At 41.7% G+C, this 21150-nt stretch overlaps 1 protein-coding gene across 1 annotated transcript in view; it reads left to right on the forward strand.

Annotated features, from left to right (window-relative positions):
• The window catches only part of ANKFN1 (ankyrin repeat and fibronectin type III domain containing 1), a 119516-nt gene that overhangs the window by 59247 nt on the left and 39119 nt on the right, over positions 1–21150 (forward strand). Inside the window, exons 7-11 of the mRNA XM_087825636.1 lie at positions 3704–3811; positions 11210–11309; positions 11993–12125; positions 12593–12709; positions 19812–20027. Coding sequence (XP_087681762.1) covers positions 3704–3811; positions 11210–11309; positions 11993–12125; positions 12593–12709; positions 19812–20027 — 674 coding nt within the window. The remainder of the gene's footprint in view (positions 1–3703; positions 3812–11209; positions 11310–11992; positions 12126–12592; positions 12710–19811; positions 20028–21150) is intronic.

Raw genomic sequence — 21150 nt, forward strand, 5'->3', positions numbered from 1 at the left:
GCCCAAGGTTACAAGTCTACCGTATGGCTACGCCAGGATTCAAGCCCAAGCTGCTCAAGACCCGCTATCTAGGCCAGGGGTAGCTAGTGCCCTGCTATCAGGCAGACAAGCCAACTAAGAGCCAGCCAACCATTCCTGACTCCCGGCTCTGGTGGACTCAGTGAGCTAAACCAGGTCACAGAGAGCCTCATACCACTGATCCCGGAGACCTCTAAGGCTCCTGTATGCCCTAGCATCTAATGATGTAATTATTCTTATTTGGACAGCTTTCTTATTAAAGACTTGTCAGAAACACACACTGGGAATACTGCAAGATTGAGATACTAAGGAAACCAATCTCTTTCCAGGAAGAGAAGAAAGGGGTATGTATTGTTGGAAATGGAGGGATAGAAGAGACAGAAAAGACAAAGAAAAAAAAAGCTAGCCTCTGCTCACCTGAAGGCAGGGCAATGGGAAACCCATTCCAAATGCACTCCCCCATGCAAATTCTGATGCACATGTGGATGCATTAACTTGTAAGCATCAGATGTCTGGCTCTATAAACAAATTCTATTCAGACACTCCCCCTCACAGCCCATTTGAGGAGCTCTCTCAAGAATGACAAGAACAGTTGGTCCAAGGCTGGGAAGAGTTGCTTATTGTGTGGTAATTAACACAGCAAAACGGAGCTTTCTACAATAGCTCAATGGATTAACAAGGGTGTCTGGCAAAGAACTGAAACATGTCGTTACAGTTGCTTCGGACATGCCACATAACTTGGAAAGAACAACATAAAAACACTCTGTCTCTATTTATAAACAGAGTATGACATTGTGATGTAACATGTATCGGTCTTCAAATATTTACCAGAAGACAATGTATCCTAACATGACAGAGTAATTGGAAATTGGGTCATATGTTCCAGTAAGCTATAAAACTTTTTTTTTATATTTTTACAAAAGTCCTTAATGTGTTTTTATAGACTTATGTTATATGGCATGGTACATAATAAGAGAAAAGGACCCAGACAGGCTTGTCTGCGTTACGATCGGGAAAGCGCTGATATCGCCAGTGAATGTAAGCTCTGCATTGTGTTGCAACTGAAGTGTCTCATTACCAGAACAGTGAGCTGTATTATGTGGCATGATCTGCTCTTTTCCTACCACACCAAGTTTATTCCTGTCAGGTTCCTGATTTCTTAATATATTTTCAATTTTCTCCCTCATCCCTAAAGTCTCCTATTTTATGTAGTCGTCAGAACCTTCCAAACATCTATGAGAAAAACTCATTCTTTCCAAAAACCTTGGCATCGTGTCCAGCGTTTAGTCGGGCTGCAATTTAGCATTAGCAATTTTCTAACGTATCATAAAGTCATCGGCCTGAGCTCGCCACTCTGATGTAATAGGGCCAGGGCCATTTCATCCCCCCTTGCACTGACGGCGGTATTAACACTCATTAGACTATATTAGCATGTTTGGGGCCAGGTAGTAATTCAGCCACCCAGGAGTCTTACTCAAGCAAACAGCATTGTTCATCTTATCATGAGTACTTTGGATATATTTATCCAGCTAGGGAAACAAATTCATCACGGCCTTTGGGAATCTATGAGGATAATGTTTATTCTCACTGTGCCCGGACACCAGGGACACCACAGATAGTCCAAGAGCCACCTGGAGTTCATTTCCTCAAACATGTCCCAATTTCCCAATAAAGGCCCTTTCGCAGTCCATCCTACCTGAACACCATCATGCTGTTAAGTCACAATGCCTCCTCAACATTTAATGAGTGTCTCCTACGTGCCCAGAGTGGTGCTTTATTTACATCATTTCTTTGAAACCTCAGATAACCTAAAAAGAGACTCAAAAATTCACTTTACAAAGAAGAGCCCTGAGGCAAAGAGAAATTAAGTCATAGTTCCTGCCCACAAGGAACAGAGTCCACAGAAGGCACCTATGCCAATCCCCTGTCTCCAGGGCTGACCACAACTAACCCACACCACACAGACGCCAACCAAGCTCTGACCCTCCTTCCCAAAAGGAAAAACAAACATCCGTGGTATAAGGAAATGAGCATGGTAAGGAGGGTCACAGGACTATGCGACAGCCCCGGCCATGCTCCCAACAAGCTGAGTAATGTAGAACTGGAATGGGTATCTCTGGGCCTCAGTCTCCTGAGAGCGGAGATGGAGAACAGTGCATGGGGGTAGGTGGGAAGGGGGAGGGATTGATTAGAAAATCTCTGAGGCCTCTTTCACAGGGATCATCTGATAAGGTAAAGAAATGATGTTTCCATACTCGCTGCTCAGGGAGTTAACTTCCAACCAACGGAGACCGGTCTTTTTAAGTTGCTACTTACACAGTGTCTTACTTACACACTGCCTTCCGTGTAACACTGTGCTGGGTACTCATCCTCCTCCCCACACACATACTGCAAGGGAGGCACTCTGCTCCTTTCTCATGGCATGGGGCAGAGACCCAGCTGGTGTAACTAACTTGCCTCAGTTACAGTCACTAAGGGAAAAATCGGAAGAGCCAGGATTCACGCCCAAGTTTACCTGCCTCCAGGACCTGTGTGTTCTTTCTAACTGAGCTGTACTACTTGGCCTTGGACGGACCATTGTAGGAGACTTTTGCCTAACTCTAGCTACCATGGCATCTAAACAAGGGCAATCCCATATTTTAAAAATAAATCTGGGGATGGGGGGATTTGAAAAAGACTCAACTAGAATTTAAGCCTCCGATACACTCATGAATGAACTGACTTTTCTAGGGGGAAAAAAATGTCTAGCATTTTTAGCAAAAGCATTTTAACCAAGAAGCGCCTTCAATTGTTGCTTTTGAAAGGTTCAGAAAGTAAAACTGGGGGAAAGAAAACAGAGGGAAGAGGGGATGAACTATGAAATGACTGACTGACCTGCTTAAAAAAAAAAAAAAAATCCAGAGTTGGAGACAGCAGAATTACAGTCTTGACATTAGTCCCGTACGGGTTATTACTCTTGATATCATTATTGCCAAATGGAATGAAAATATAAGGGGGAGAAAAATCTCAGTGGGTATTGCAATTTAAATTTGCCATGTAAGCTAATACTGTATATTTAGAGACTGAGCAGACAGGGTGGTTGGTGGCTCAGAGTATGTGCAGGAGTCGCTGTGCCAGCTAACCAAAGCAGACATTCATTAGAGCAAAATGTAGATTTCCATTTCTTGGCATCTGACATAGGCTCTTTCCTTGGAAAGAAATGTCAATTTGGCCAAAAGTGTGAAACCTACAATAAAAGCATTGGGGACTGTGGATTTCATCTAGTCTGCACATTCCCACCCCTTCCTTTCCTACGGCAGAAATCCAGTTGAGACGTGGGGTGCTGAGTGGAGAGGTGGCAAGGGAACTGATTAGGACCCTGGGTGCTGAAAAGGAGAATGAAGAGTTGGGGGGGGTGGGGGGACTGGACTCCCAGATCGCCCGTTTTCTTTTGGCTTTCCGTTACCATGTTCTCTTGCCTTGAGACTGCCCAGCACGAGAACCCAACCACAATTACTGTTTTGCACAGGGCCCTGGACAGTGGCAGCCTCCAAACCCTTGGCACTGCTTGCCAGCCGTGCGAGTGCTGGGTGCTTACCCACATGGTCTGTGGGCAGCACGAGCAAAGCTCAGCTCCTGAGGCAGGGCCGCGGAGAGGCCTCCCCTGCTTTAAAATTTCACTCTGTTTGTTTCTTTTGTTCAATAGACTGGAAAGACTGTGACGACAGAGAGCCCAGACACAGGGGACAGAGTGAAGTTTTGGAAAGTCTCCTGCAGCAAGTCCGAGCCCTTCATCAGCATTACAGTTGCCGGGGTAAGGATAAAAGTCTGCACCAGGCCATCGGCTGAGGTCTCGGTGGCGCCGGTAATTTTAGCAGTTTCCTAACTGGGTCATACCTTCTCATTCATCAGGGAGAGAGATATTAATATTTGTACATCTGGAATCACTTTACAGCACTATCTTGCTTTAACCCTTCAGAAGAGGCTCCCCTCTCCTTCCTCCCTTCCTCGCCCTTGCTCGCTCTCTCTCACCCTCTCTTTATAGGAGCAGTCTGAAAACAAGCACAAGAAAAAATGGCAGCTGCCATTAGTTCCCTTTCCTTTGAATGGTCCTATCACAAAACTCCTCAGTGTGCCGGGTCTTTGGGATACTCACCCTAGAAAGTCTCACCTGCAAGGAAAATTCTGGGAGCATCCCCAGGAGGGAGAGGGGGGAACCACCATTTGTAGCAGCAACACTAATAATAAACTTTTGTGTATACATACAATAAAGCTTACATGCAATTTCACATCCAGTGTGCCTTTTCCATCCTTATTTTGGCAAGTATCACTGGGGCGAAGTGACTAGACCAAGGTCACAATGCTAGGAAAAGACAGAATCGAGATACCAGCTGAGGTTTTCTGTCTCCAAGTCCAGTCTCCTTGCCCTACCTCATTTTTGTCTCTCATCCTTACATCAGGACTGGGCCCTGGACTGTAATCTCGCCCTGAATTTTAACCTTCCCCTGTGCTACTGCTCAGGAGAAAGTAGAGCATACCTCCCACAGACCTAGCCAACGACGCCCAGAAAATCTCTGAGGCGCTTTGGAAAGCTGCTCTTCTACTTGGGCTGTTCCAGTGGGACAGCATCGGGTTTCTGATCTGTGTAATGATTCGTGGAGCAGGCACTTAGTTTTATTTGGAGAATTAAAGCCTCCATAAAGTTTTCATTTTCCACGCTCCTTTACCCATCAGATGGCCAACCGCGTTGCACTCCCTAGATTCAGGGCGCTGCTGGGCCAGCAAGGTGAGAAATCGGTGGTTGAAACTAAGGGATGCTGGCTGAGTTTTGACGAGGTGTAACTATGTAACTATGGTATAACCATGACAGCAAAGCCCTCCAGAAATTTTGGCTATAGCTAGAAATGAGAACAAGTGTTTGCAAGAAAATAATATTGTTCTAATGAATGGTTCATTAGGAGAGGTAAATATGCATGGAAGAAGCTTGAGAAGGAAACTCCAGGGGGATTTCATTCCCAGAATTCTAGGAAAACTTTTCCCAGGCCGGGGCCTTCAACATTCCACACTAGGCAAGGTGCACTCGATTCCCAGTTACCCAGGATCTATTTAACCAGATCAGGTATTACCCAGAACATTATTTCCTTGCAAATATTTGCCCTCATTTCTAGCTATAGTCCACAGGGCTTTGTTGTCATAGTTATACGGTAACTGGGAACAACATTTTGCTAAGGCTGAGTATGATCATCTTAGCACCTACTTAAAACTCAGCTAGCAACTCTTAGTCTCAACCGTAGATTTCTTCCCTCCCTGCCTTTCTCCCTCCTTGTCCCTCCATCATTCTTCTGCCCCTTGGTTCCTATATGGCAGGCAACGGGAATGAAGCAATTGGACAGATAATTCTTTGCAATTCAAAAGCCACAATTTGTTTGGTCTTTATCAGATGCGGGGAAGCTAAAACTACTCACGAGAATGACACAATACTTTTTTATATTATCTGGGGATTTAGATGCTCTCCCCATTACTATTGCATTACTATCCAATGGTCAAGAAACGATTGTCTAGACAGCCCAATTATTTCTATGGTTTCCATCAACTGTTATCATGTGCATGTGTTTCCCCACAGGGATGTAAATACATGCACACTATCAGGAAAGATCGAGTGAGGCAACAGGTAGAACTTCCCAAAAAGGAGGAGTATTTTTTATATTGAAACATGCTCTGGACGCTTAGACCCAAAGTGTGTGACACACCCAAAGTGTGTGTCAAAGAACAGTGGTCCCATAGGATGCTCAGCTGAAGAAAGGTCCCTGGTCGCATAAGCTTAGAAAGTGTTGTATTATACATTCCCCACTGGGAAATGTAAACTAGACATTAAAATATTAAAGACTCTAATAAAGAGGCATTTTGAATTTGGTTAAGCAAATGGTTTCCAAACTTAGTTGGCCAACGTTAAACATTTTTCAGAGAATTTGTGTTTCAAGGCACAAATTTCGGGAAATGCTGACCAATAATAGGCCAGGATAAGAGAAATGAACTCACACACACACACTCACACACTCACACACACACACAAATGATTCTAAGATAATTTAACATAAATCTCTCTAATTTTAAAATGATAAATGAAGGATAATTAGGTATTGCATACAGAAAACTAGAAAATTACTACTTAAAATACTCAATTACATTGAGATACAATGTGCTTTACTGAAGGGATAAACATTTACAAATTTCGTAATTATAAAAAATAATTGTTTTAAACCCCAGTTCTACCACTTGCTAGCTGTGTATCCTGGAAAAAAGCATTTAACCTCTCTGAGCCATAGCTTCCCTATCAGGAAATGTCAGCATAATAATATCTATCAAGATCCTTGAGGATTAAGTGAGATAATGGATTAAACTCAACTGACATAGTGTAGGCGCTCTGCAAACTCTAGCTTGTTTTCCTTCCATATTCTTCCAGATAAAGAATGACACTTTACTGATCCATCCTAGGATCAAATTGTAATTATGTGCTCCATTATAATGAGCCTGGAGTACTCAGTAATACTCAGCACATTCCAAATGCGGAAGTAATAATAAAACACCCCTTTTCCTACCAAACCCCTACATGGGAGGTGCCAAGACCCACATTAATTTCTGTATTTTGGCTAGAGAATTGGCCACAGCTAATATGCATGTTCACAGTACTGGGATGGAAATACAATGGAGATGTTCAGCAGCCTTTATTATCCATAAGGTCAACGCCCTAACATATATAATGAATTATAAGGAAGCTGTGTTCACCACAGCAGTACCCTATAGGAGTGAATTTCAATTATCATCCAATTTTTCAACTGGCAAACATTAAAACACTGCCTATTGTGTGTCAGGTGCTAGACATACCAGTATGAATAAAATCAAGCCCCTATGCTCCAAGCACTTAAAAGCTAAAGACCTACTGCCTTCAGGATCCAGAAAACTAACAATTGATCCAGAGCCCGTAACAAAGCAGAGACAGAACAGAAGCCATAGTTCTTAGGAGAAATGTGAGTTTTAGGTCTTGTATCAGTCAAAATGGCCTATCTCATGCTGCAATAATCAAACAACCTCCCAAATATTTATTCCTCCCACATGCTATATGTCTAGCACAGGTCACCCTCTTTCTAGAAATATTTGCCAGCATCCACGGGGAAGGGAAAAGAAACTCTTCAAGGTCTAATCTAGACTTTATTGTATGTCACTTACACTCACAACTCATTGGCCAAAAATAGTCTCATGGCCCCACGCAACCACAAGGCCTATAAGAAGGATAATTCTACTGTGGCAAAGAGACCTGGGATATTTAGTATTTGCACAGGCCCCTTTCCCAACTGGCAATAGCATTTCTCATTGTTGCCTTTTTATTTTTCAGTCTAATTTGTTTAGTTCAATCTTCATTTTTATTTAAATTATATGTGATTATACTGAAGCCAGGCTACCTGGGTTCAAATCCAGACTGGATATTTACTAGCTGTGTGACCTTAAGCAAGTTGCCTACCCTCTCTAGCCCTCATTTTGCTCATTGTAAAATGCAGGTAAGAATTATATGTACCCATCAGTCATTGTTTAAGGATTAAACAACTTAAAATAAGTAGAGCACTTAAAAGAATTTTATTATTTTAAAAAGTAATTTCTCCATTTCCTATTCGCCAAAGATTCAATTCTTTTGGCCAGTTCTTTTGCTTTTTTCTTCCTATCTCTATATACCGTTTATATTGCAAATTCTTGATTTTTTTTCCAATTGTAGGCATTATCTCACTAAGGGAGGTGACGATTTCTCTCTCCTTTACCCCTCCACCCTCTTATACACACATACAATTCCTTCCCCCTTATCCTGCTAATAGAGTTATATTGTAATTTTAGCAAAATCAGTATTTGTTACTTACCTTATAATGATCATGTAAAGTCTATGATTATTTTTTCTTTCCTGAACTTTTTGTGTCCCCTGCAGTTAATAATCATCTTGTATTGTTTTCTTATTTTTGTATGTGGTTATAACTAATTAATGTCCAAGCTATCCTCCAGTTGCATCAATTTTCTCTCCATACAATCAGATAACATTAGTATTGTTTCAACTGCACCTCCTTAAAGAAACCTCTCGTGGGGCCCTCTGACCTCCTCCCATCTAGACTGGTTACTGGCTGCCTCTGTGTCTGGTGCACAGCTGTCACCCTAAGATCTCCTTTCACCACCATACTGAGGACTCTTCGTGCCACTCTCCAATATTAGATTTCTTCTTTTTTATCCCACGCCTTTCTTTTTCATGGGTTAGTCTCTCATTTAGGGGAGCCCTTCCTCTAGTAACTCCCTAAGAGGATATTTGGGAGCTAACTTTTGGATGCACTGAATGTTTAAAGATTTATTCTATTTAACATTTATTTAAGGGTTTGGATACGTATCGAATTGCCATTGAAATAATTTCCCGTCAGACTTCAAAGGCATTGCTTCATTGTCTTCTAGCTTTCAGTGCTGGGAAGTCTGATTCCAGAAGTTTTATATAAAAATCTATTTTTTTCTACTCTCAAAGCTTATGTTTTCTTTTTAACTTCAGCATTCTAAAATCTTACTGTTATGTGCCTTTGTGTGGTTCCATTGTTGTCTGTCGTGCTGCACACCTGGCGAGCCCTTTCCATGTGGAAGATAACTTCAATTAGGGGATATTTTCTTAAATTATTTCTTTAATTATTTCTTTCTGTCCCTTTTCTCCATTCTCTCCTACAAGAACTCTTATTCAGATATTGAATCTCACAGGCTAGCCCTTTTTTTTACCTCCTCCCCACCCCCGCTTTCCATCCTCATGGCCTTTTACTCTACTTTCTTGGAGATTTCCCTAACTTTATTTTCTAAGTTGTCTATTGTGTCTTTCAGACTTTGATAACATATATATATGAGAGTGAGGGAGGGAAAGAGAGAGAAACATCAATTTGTTGTTCCACTTATTTATGCATTCACTGGTTGATTCTTGCATGTGCCTTGACCAGGGATCAAACCTGCAACCTTGGTGTATCAGGATGATGCTCTAACCAACTACCCGGCAAGGGCTTTGATAACATATTTTTAATTTCCAATGCTCTGTTTTATTCTCTGAATGTTTCTCTTACAGATTCTTACAATTTTTACAATGACGCAGTGTCTTTTCTTATCTCTCAGGCTATTAATGATAGGCTTTGTTTCATTTTATATTTAAGGCTTTGTTTCATTTTACATTTTCTTTTCTCAGCACCGTCTCTCCTCTAAACTGTTCCTTTGTTTCTTTGTTTTTGGCCTCTGTCTTTCCTGTTACATGTTCTTGGCGACTACCTGGTGATCCTTAAACATTTGTTCAGATTTAAGGGAAAGGAACTCAAGAGCTATTGGGAAGCTCTGAGCACATTAGGCCTCTTTATTTATAGGCTTCACTGTAAGGTGATCTGGCATGGCCTTATCTTTATAGCAAAGCAGTGGAGCCAATGTCAGAATCTTTAGGTACATTCTCTTGGACCAGTCAGAGTCTCCAAAGAAGTTTCTTCCACTGTCCTGCCTGGGGGATATAAGTTTGAGTACCAGTGATCTGAGAGCCCAGTGGGGAAATATTCTGTAGAGAAACTTTCCTTTAATCCACCTATTTTGAATATGCAACACCTCTCCCCCCTCCCTTTTTAACAATACCCTATGTCTCCCACTCTAGAGACGTCTTTTTATGCTTTTCAGAAAATATGCCACTAGCTTTCTTCCAGAGAGGGGAAGGGGCATTTGTCCACCTATGCAGGGTATTGGTAGACATCTAGAAGTCTGACTACTTTTGAAACAGACTTAAACACATCCCCCCTTGATTTTAGGTCCACATTTACCCCCCACTGCTAGCAGTATATGGTGCTGAGAAATCAGCTTTCTCCATGGCTAGCTTAGGATTCATCTTTCTCAGGACTACTAAATCCATCTGTCCATCTGCTTTCCAGCTACCAAAATTCACTTGCTTGTGTCTCCTGTCCCATCTCTGTCTTTATAGATTCATGTCTTTGTCTTCATAGATTTTAAAAATCTCTTTGCTTTGCTTTTTGTAAGGTTTGTGGAGAGAGCGGTATGTAATGAATATGTTCAATATGCTTCTTTAACCAAAGTCCCAGCAGCAGCACTTTCAAGCAGGATATGACCAGCCAAATTCATATTCAAGTCAGGAAAAAAAAAAAGCTTTTGCTTTGTTCTGCCAGGAATAACTGTTATCAGCTCAAGCTTGAAGCTGGCGTGAACGTGGGTGTCAGCTCATCCCTAACCACTCCTATAGGATCACGGGCAGAACCACACTGGGCTTCAGCCATCAACCATCGCCCGGGACTCTGTGCCCAACAGCACCAGTGTGGACTACGCTCTCATCCCCAGTGATAAATCTGTCAGGAGTTTGATGATGACCCAACAATCTCAGCTTCCCTTCATTACGTTTAAGATGGGATTTGGAATCAGTGATCATCTCAGTGAGCTCCAGAGCACTGTTTGCAAAGACTGTTTTAGGAAGCCTACTACTTCTGTCAGTGAGAGCTCCAGGCTGCGACCGGAAAAGCTCAACAATGCGATCGGTGGTTTTCTCACCACTGTAGCCACAGAGCCTTGCACATAGTAGTGTCCCAGTAAATACCTATTCAATGAATGAATGTCTCGGTTTTTCTGGGTACTATTTTTTGTTTTTTTTTTAATCTTGGAAGATCCACTTAACCTTTCTGTCTCAATTTTTCTCCTGAATAAGGGTAGTGATCATACCAATGCCTACAACTATTTTTGTAAGCCTACACATCCACTGGAAGAAACTTCCCCAGAATGCTAGCAGTGGTTGCACTAAATGGGAGGATGACATGCGTGGGATTTGGTTTTTTTTTTTTTTCTATTCTCCAGATTTTCTGTAATGTGCCTATATTAATTTTATAATGAAAAACTTAGTGAAATATCCCGCCTTATAATAAATTGCTGATCCAGAGAGGATAAACAAAACACCCAAGTGGTTTTCCCTGGAGTTATGTTTCTCGTCGCCAACATTTTTGAGGATCTGTTCACTGAGTTAACCGCTGGCATCTCAAGATACAAAAGTTTCTTGTGGGAATGAATGAGCTGAATCCCTACGTGGAACTGAGGAGACGGGAGTAGAGGCAGGAAGGTGGGAAAAGGTACTGGGAGTGTTTTCTGCCAATGGAATTTACACTGTATTTTTTCTGTGTTCCAGAAAGTTCAAAATTACAAACCACAGGCCGCAAGCAGTCAGTCTCAAGGAGCCTGAAACACCTATTCCATTCCTCAAACAAGTTTGTGAAGACCTTGAAACGGTGGGTCCTGACGTTTTTCCAGAAGTCTTAACTTCTCAGGAATCAGCTGCTTTTGCTTCTGAGTGGAAACTTGATAGAAATGTCTTTTTGTTATTAAAGTAATATGAAGTTCGTACTTATTTCCTTTCATCTTTTTCACCCATCTCTCCACCCCGCACCCCACCTCTCCTCTGGCAACCATCAGTTTGATCTCTTTCTACGAGTCTGTTGCTGTTTTGTTTTGCTCGTTTCTTTATTAGATTCCACATGTAAGTGAAATCGTTCAGTATTTGTCCTTCTCTGTCTGACTTATTTCACTTAACATAATACCCTCGAGGTCCGCCCATGATTTTGCAAATGCAAGATGTCTTTTTCTTTTATTTAACTGTGGTGATCACTTCATAAATTATATAAATATTGAATAACTATGTTGTACACCTAAAACTCACATAATAGTCTATGTTTACCATATTTTAATTTTTTAATAAATATATCGATCACCTTTTTAAAAAAAACATGAGACTTTGGACAAGATAATAATTTCTCTGCTTTCTAGTCAGTGAGCTTATGATTCTTAGCAAGAATACGCTCATAGGTATATTTTAAATTATCTATTTCATGTCTAAAAATTTTTTTTTTCCATGATTCGGGTTTGGTAGAGGGAGACGGTGAAGAAAAACTTTTACTTCACTTTTTCTTTTTAGGGGACTCTACATAGCTGTTATATTTTATTACAAAGACAATATGTTAGTCACCAATGAAGATCAAATACCGATCGTTGAAATAGATGACTCTCACACCAGTTCCATCACACAAGATTTTCTGTGGTTCACAAAGGTATTCTGAGTTCTGATTTTATTTTCTCCCACTTTGCACCAATATTGCTGCCCATGAACCTCTGAAGCCTTAGTTGAGGGGTCTCCAGGGATCAAAGTATCGGGGTGGGAGTAAATTATCTCCAAGGCCTTTCAGTTCTGATATGCCCTTTGTCATACAAAATGCCAAAATAGTGTCTACGCTGCATTTTCAAAGCAAAGAAGCTTCATCCTGTCAGATTGTGTCTCCACTATTCTGAGTTATGGGATCGTTTGGCAAAAACTAAAATGTGGATCTGACTGTTTCATTAACATTCAGATCTTTTTCCAATTGGACAGAGATCAAAAAGTTGTTTCGCATGTATCTGAAAATGGACTGCAGAACAAACATCAGGGGTCAGGTTTCCCTCTCCCTGCTGTGCTTTGATGCCACAGCCTAAATCATGCACTGGCTTGGACGATGACGCGACCCCGTGACTTCTTTTGCAGCTGTCTTGTATGTGGGAAGACGTAAGGTGGCTGAGGCAGAGCGTGCCCATCTCCATGTCCTCGTCCACGGTACTGCAAACTCGGCAGAAGATGCTCGCCGCAACAGCTCAGCTACAGGTGAGGAGCCAGGTTTCAGCCTGGACCTGGACAGAGGTCTGAGGAAATCTCAGTCAGTTCTGTTCCCGTAACACCTGGAAAGGAAAGGATGGGCTCCTTTCTCTCTTAGAGCCCTGCGAACCATATGAAAGCTTCTCACACAGTTTGAGCTGCTACACAGAGGCTTATGTAGAGAACCTGTGCCTTTAGGGTCTCCTGCAAAAGGAAAAGAGGTCTCTCTTAAAGAGTCTAGGAATGGCCCCCAAACAAAGATGAGATGATGACTTGAGTTCTGGATTTGATATTAATAAGTCAACTCATTTCTCCTTTCTGGGCCTCAGTTTTATCACCTGCAAAATCAGGAGAGTTTGAGTGGATCACCTGAAGAACTCTTGCTGCTCTGGCATCCTGTGCGTTTACGGTGTATGGAGACAGAGAAAGAAACCAAGCAGATATTTTTAGGCTTTTCTTGACTTGATGCTTTTGGTAAAACACAGGCATTTGCATACATTTTTGCTTACTTAAAACAAAACAGAACAAATAAAACCTCTTAAAAGCTTACTTATAACCATGAATCCATTCATCCTTTTGTACTATTAACCCAATCAGATCAGGTCCCTAATCCCAGCAAGAATCTTTGTAGGTTACAGGGTCCCTCCTAGAAATGACGTTGAGTCCCAACCAAGCTCTTCTGGGGTTTCCTCTCATTGTTTTCTGGTATTCCCTAAATTTGTGGTTCTTAACAAAGAAAAACATCTGCTATGTGGAACTGTGGTCTTTAAGAGATCTCTGAGCCTTTCACAATAATGGGTATCTACCTACAAAGCTATCAGTTACACCAACCCCAGAGCTATGCATAACAGGAATCTATTAAGCTGTGTTTGGCCAGGCTAGCTCAGCCAAGGCATAAAAATAGGGTCATAACTCCAACAAAAATTTCTATGGCTCCACCCCCACCTGCAATTACAGGAACTTCATTTCTTGACCCATGCAATAATTCGACTTCCTGCAATAATAATAATTATTGTGTTGCTATTATAACTAATTCTGCAAAGGGGCTCTTCCCCGTTCCAAGCTGTGTTCCATGACATGAGGGGTTTACAGCCTTGTGTCCTCACTGGCCTCAGATATTTTAGTAAGCAGTGCTCTCCATTTCAACTCACTCTTGATTGTAGACACTTCTCCTTCAACTCAAGAAAAAGTTCTTGGAACTGGGCCATGATGACTGTGCTCATGTGGAGCGCCCCTTCCTTTCATCACTGATCGGCTTGAGTTAGACCAATCCGCTAAACCTCAACCTGCTCCTTCATTAGGATACAGTTCTTTCCCAGGATGCTCAGATCCCTTATTGGGCTCTCTCATTAGCCCACCATATGGCCCAGACATGCTTGGATCACAGACTGAACAACTTTAGGATTCCAAACAAGGCTCTCGATTGTATGTTTATTGGAGACTTCCTAAAACTCTTCCATCTGATATCAGTAACTCGGAAAGAATCAGACTGTGTCAAGCCAGTGCAGGTACATGCTGAGGGGCTAAAGGGAAGCCACAATGGTCAGTGTTCCCCACTCAACTACTCCCATTGCAATAGCTCTTGGATTTCCTTGGCCCCACCACTTTTCATAACGCATCAGACGCCTTCTGAGGTAATTTCCCTCCTTGTCTAGCTTAGATTCCTTGGCCCACCATGATCACTCCCTTGAAAATATTCTAAATTTCTGGCCACTGTCTCCTGCCATATTATTTATTTGGAAATATCCCAAGTCTGGATGAATCCAACATGTCTACCCTAGAGCAGTTGCACACTGCTGTAGAAAAATCACCAAAAAGGAGGGGGTGACAAGAGGGGGTTGACTGGTTTTATGTTAAATTCATTATTACAATTCCCACATGTAGCGTTACCTAGTGATCACATTCTATTTCTTTACTAAATTCACTTCCCAAGCTATAAAACAACTATTTAAACCCTCCTACATTCTCCCACATCCCTTCCCCTTCCCCACACTCCTCACCCCACATCACTGCGTAATTCATTAAGAAAATAAATGGGAATTAATTACTCTCCATCACCAAATTTAAAAGCCTCCATGCATTGACCCTACTTCTGTCTTCTCTCCTATTCCAAGAGATAGTTTCACTCCTTCTACTCCTCCACATGTGCTCTGACTCCAGTTCTTCCTGCCCATCTTATCTGAACATACACAAGTGTCTCCAGTTCAACTTCCCCTCAAATCCCTTCCTCAACCCCACACACCCCTTCAGCTACCAAACTCTCTCTCCTCTTCCTTAGACCCGAACTTCTTGAAAGAGTCACCTGTCTTCTCCTTGTCCATTTACTCCCTCACGCCCCATTTAGTTCCCAGCCTTTCCCTTGCCTATCTACCACCATGCCCACCACACTGCCCTCTCAGGCCTCCAGGAGTCAGAGGCAGGCTGATGTTTATGAAGCTTGAGCTCCAGGGCCCCTCACTTGTATGAGCACCTGTGTGGGCATTTAAGAACGGACACTTAAATTCTCTTCCCAACTGACATCTCAGCAGCGTTTGACACACTTGGTCCCTTGGCTTCCATGACTCCATAAGGTCCCGATATTTCCAACTTCCTGGCCTGTCTTTCTGTTTTCTCGGTTATTTCACAGGCTGTTTCCTCTGCTTAGGATCCTCCTCTCCTTCTTTGCCTTGCTAATTTCTGCATATCCTTTACACCTCAGTTTAACGTCTATACTTCCTTGGGGCTCGTTTCTCTGATCTCCTGACTATGAATCACTCTCACAGCACCTTGTAGTCTTCATTGAGCTCAGTGATCATAAACCCAGTAGTTAATTATTTGTATCCGTATTTGGCTGGTCACCCACTTGGACTGGGGCCCTGAGCTCAAGGAAGGGATCTAGTTTGGTTCCACTGCATCCTCCACGTATGGCAGACCCGCAGGAAGTGCTGTTCAGATAAACAAATGTACATGTTAATCCAACCCCTGTGTCCTGAAGATCACAGGTAAGGGCATTCTATCTAGCCAAAGGGAAAAAAGACCACAGACATGCACCTCACACCACAGTTGCCACCTGGCCAGTTCTCCAGCCCTGCATGGTGACCAGTGCCTTGTAGTAGTCCATAAACAGCCACCCCTCGTGGAGCCTACCAAAGGCCAGAGCACTGCTATGAATTCCATTCTCTCCTTCACATCTCTTTTTACCAACTTTTTTTTATAGGACCTATCTGATAAACTATTTCCTGATCTTCAGAATAAAAATATCTGGAAATACGGGAGTGGAGCAAAAGTAGGTTTACAGTTGTGAGTACGTGAAAGAGTTTATTCTTGTGTTATTATTTATTAATTATTTTATTATTTTCCATATGAACTGTAAACCTACTTTTGCCACAACCTGTATTGAAACCACCCTGTTTGTTTGTTGTTTTGGGCAGAACAGCGGGAGGTGGGGGGAGTGGTAGGCATAGAAAAACTTCAGAAAAGGAAGAAAAACAAACTGGGGGAACTGATGCTCACTTAATATTCTATCTCTTTACTAACCTAACATTTTTGACAATGTTCTGAGGAAAGTAAAAATGCATTATTAAATAGCTTGAATGGCATCAGCCATAGACAAAAGATCCTGACCATGCCATTCCCTTACTGTCCCAAGAGTGGCCCACTGTATCATGGTACACAAAGGCCTCTGCACTATCTCTCTCCCCTTCCTGTTTCCACAGCACCCTGACTTGCCTTCGTCACAGGGCATACCAACCACTGTGCATCCTGTGCCTTGGTTCCCGGTTTCTGCTCTATAGTGAGATCCCTTCATAAATAATAATAAACAATAATTGTGAAACAACTTTCATTTATTTAACAGAAGAGGTGCCAGGCACTATGCTAAGTGCTTCACAAACTATATTTCATCTAATTTCACCATATTCTGATGAGAAGTCCTATTAATGATATTAGTTTAACAGATAATAAAACTGAGGGCCGGGAAGGTTAAGTAATTTGCCCAAGGGCACATAAGTAGGAAGCAGCAAAGTCTGGGTACAAATCTAAATCTATATAATTCCAAGGGCTGTATTCTTTCCAATACTTCATCATCTTCTTACGTGTTCACTTACAAAAGCAGACAAGAATTTTAAATAGAAGAAATTATCCACATTATAGTTTTTCTTTCAAAAGTAGAATTCTATTCTGCATCATTTGGAGCCTATTTAGAAGTGGCCTTAATTTGATTAATGTTACCTAGGCAAGAGGAGAGAAAAGTATCTGCCAGGATTTGGATTTTTTAAATATAAGATGAGAAAGCCTATAAGTAGCTAAGCCCCAAGACTGTTTCTCCTACTTTTAGGAAAATGACAGAGGCCCTAAGAGGCAGAAGCGTACATTGCTCTTACATTATGAAGTGTCCAAACTACATATCCTCAAAATACAGTAATAATCTGACACTGTAGATTGAATTACATTAACTTTGCCTCCTCCATAGCTTTTAGAAATGAGCGTTAGTAAAAGCCAGGTAACAATTCATGAATATTATGTCTTTTTCATTTGCCAAGCTGGAGAAGGTTCCCCCAAATTTTACTCTTCTTTCTCAGGCCTACATCTCTCTGCTCTGGACCTCCTTCAACTTCCCATGTCACCCCAAACTGACTAAAGGTCTCTAAATATGGTGCATCTGTCCAGGGCATGCTGACAGCCCTGTGGCTTGTCCTGGTTCTAACCGAGGCGCGTTCCTGGGAGCCATCAGGTGGCTCTCTAGTCCTCTTCATCTTGCAGGATCCTCAGAGTCTCTAGGTCTCCTAACACTGACTGCATAGCATGGCAGGTATTAACAGGGTCTGTGTTTCCCTTAGGCCCTAAAGAACCTCAAATGTGCCCCCTTGGAACATAGTTGCAATTTATTTTCACAAGGATATCCTGCTTTTAAAGTGGTGCTGCCCAGTACCGGCTACCTAGCCAGCTCTGATGTCAACAAAGGATTTCAGGAAGGCGTTTCAAGTGCTTTCTCTTCCACCCCATGAGTCGTCATATCCAGAACTAACAGTGAACCACTGATAACTGCTAAAAAAATGACCACCGATCATTCAATGTCTACCCACCAGCTTTGGTTTAAAGTAGATTGTATTTTCCAGTATCCTGATGATAATGTTAATTCAGTCAACAAAAACTTATTGAGCTCTTACTATGTGCCGGGCACGGTGCAAGGAACCCTGAGACACACACACACACACACACACACACACACACACACACACACACACACACGAAACAACCGTGATCTCATCACATGTATGTCAATACTCAGGAAGGCCAGAGTCATGCTAAGATATAAGTTTGTACAGGAAACAATAGGGGACAAAAGAGAAGATAGTCAGCTCTACCTGAGAGTTGGGAAAGTCCTCCCAGAGAGAGTGAAACCTGGGCTGAGTCTTGAAAATGAGCAAGTGTAAGCCAGTGTGGGGTTCCAATGAGAGCAGAAAAGAAAGCCCAGACCCTACTTATATCAAACTTGAGAGTTTACAAAATATTTTCTTATGCATTGCTTGACTTAATCCCCCCCAAAAAAACTCTATAAGATAAGGATTAGGATAAGAGATATCTGAGCTGTCAGGACACTTAATTTTAGATGACAAAACTCAGGGCCAATGAGTATTTTTCAAAAGTCTAAGAGTTAAAAGAATAGCAGCCAGCCCTGAAATTCAACACCAGTATAACCAAAGGCTTAACAGCAGTGGTGTGCTGGAGCCAACTCACACTGGCTTAGGAAAGCCAACTCTTAAATATTCAGGAATTTTGAAAGCCTGTTGTCAAACCTCTAGTAGCTTGAAATCAGCTTATAGTGGGAGTATTTACACCACAGAAATTGGCATATCCTATAAATCAGTTTTGTTTTGTTTTGTTTTTATAGCCAGTTTACCGGCATACCACTGCTGTTGGCCACTATTACTTTACAGCAAACTACTTTACATAAAACTGTAGTACTACAGAGAACTGGTTTAAAAAAGCCTTACCCAATTACTTTTCTACGATTTAGAAGTCAATTATTGAACAGGAATAATGTGACTAAGTGATTAGGCCATTGTTAAAAACAGTAATTCTGCTAAGTGGATTTTTAAATGTCAATAATTATTTATGAAACTTCTTTTTTATGTGTCCTATCCTTGTGAATTTAAAAAAAAAAAAAAAAAAAAGATTTAAGACACAGTCCCTACACGTAAGGGAACATTCCAGTGTTTTTGTACACGTGGGTACCAAATAGCTGGCTCATTCATCCTTGTTACTGTTACAAATTCCAGTCCTACTTTGCTCTCCTGCTAACAGGTTATCTCATCAGCATTTATGTAAGCTCACAAAAATAACAGCTAGAAGCTCTGAGGCGATTTATAATTTTAAAGAACCATAGATATTTAAAGTAAAAGGGTATTTTATACTATTCCTCTAGGTGCTCTTCAAACCCTCACATTTGTGAAACTGTTTATTTTCATAACGTCTACCTGGGCCCCTCAACATTTAACATGGCATCCCCGGCTCCCTACCTTTCTGAAAGCATTGTCTGCCTCAGTTGACCTAGCTCACAAACAATTTTAACAAAGTTTCAAATAAGCAGAACTCCCTGAAATGCAGATAAGTCAAACCAGGCCAATCTCCCAATTAAAGTATCTTGAAGGGAATGTGCAGCCATTTGGGGACCATACAATGTGCTACATTGTCAATTCACTTTTTCATTTTAAACAACCCCACTGCACACCAGTGTACTGCAGATTGCTTGAAAACTCCACAAGCAGCATACTTGAAATATCAGGCATTTTTCTTTAAAACATCTGGGATTCTCTTCAAGCGCTGGTGACTGAGGTTTATGTGCTGGTGTGTCTATGTGGGTAAGAGATATTTACAGATATTGAATTTGCTTAAAAAAACATAATTTTTGTGCCTCTTGCTATAATCGTTGCAAGCTTACGGGGAAGACATTTTCTTTGAGCTTCTGTTAAGTACATTTCCATGATGCTACATATTCTAGGAGTAAGTCTGCTAAAAAACACACAAAAACAGCTCAGAAACATCAGATGATTATTTAGTGTCTTTTGTTGCAGTTATGTTGCTTTGTTTTGTACATCACCTAAGCTACCAGAAATCTATTTGCTTCTAGAATTTACTTGGAACACACAATTTGGGAAGGGTTTACTATGAGCCCATTAAGGACCGGCATGGAAACATCCTCATAGTCACCATCAGAGAGGTGGAGATGCCCTATTCATTTTTTAATGGCAAGTGGATGCAGATCTCAAAGCTGCAGAGCCAGAGGAAGTCTCTGTCAACACCTGAGGAGCCCACCGCCTTAGACATTTTACTGATAACCATCCAGGTATGTAGTCTTTTCAATTTCCCAATATATTTCAAGTTCCCAACACACTTATTGAGGCTCCAGCAAAATATACCAAAAGCCATTTACATATGCAGTGATGGGGTGGAGAGGGTCCAGAGACACGTCATTGTTTGTATTCCACACATCAGAACGAATCGGAAGCTTGTTTTTATCGATCACTCTCCCAATCTGGAATCCAAGTAATGGGCACCTTAAGAATGCCCCTGACCAATGAACCAATGAGAAACATCGAGACAAAAGTTTGAGTAGGGATCTACAGACAGTATAATTAAAACATTAAATGAATACCTGAATGGACTATAATAATAATACATTTCTAGACTATGTGTGTGTGTGTGTGTGTGTGAGTACGTGTATCTATCACTTTGAACAAAAACACTCATGCATATTTACTCATTTGTTCCTTAAAATACTCCCTTGAGACAGACATGATTAAATCTATTTTAGGAATGAAATAACTGAGGCTGAAAGAGATTATGTGACGTGTGACCACACACACAGGCAGATTCGGTGAAGCTAATGAAGGTTCCGTATCATTCAGCTCTTTGCTTATACAAGCCCCTTCCAAGGCCTTGGCAATTTCACATTCAGAACTGTGTATTCTTTATCTTAAGGAAAGAACCCAAAATTGTATTAGATTCAGGCCCCACCCAACTTGGAGTTGCCACTGAGCACACAGCTAGAAAATGGCCGAGCCAACACTTAAACTCAGATCCTCTGATCGGGGGCAGGCTTCTCCTGCTACATTACATCATACTCCAGGGCAGGAGGGCAGGTTTCAGTGAGTGGGGAATGGGAGATAAGACAGAAGATGAGACGCCTGCCTGAGAACTGAATATCACCAAAACTCAAAGTCAAGCAGCTTAGGTCCAGACGCGTGACCTGGATGACAGAACCAGGACACGCCCCCACGTCTGCTCTTGAGCCCAGCACTCTCTCCACGCCGCTTATGTGAATCTGGCCTCCAAGCTATTTCTTCTCCTTGCTTTCTTCTTTTTTTAAATCCAGTGATGGGGATGAGTTCTATGGAACTGTCCAGTTAAGGTGGCAAAGCTGGCAGGAACATCTATCTTCAGCCCTATGCAATCTATGACATCTACTC

This window comes from Miniopterus natalensis, chromosome 17 (assembly GCF_054644295.1).
Source record: "Miniopterus natalensis isolate mMinNat1 chromosome 17, mMinNat1.hap1, whole genome shotgun sequence".
Lineage (NCBI taxonomy): Eukaryota > Metazoa > Chordata > Mammalia > Chiroptera > Miniopteridae > Miniopterus > Miniopterus natalensis.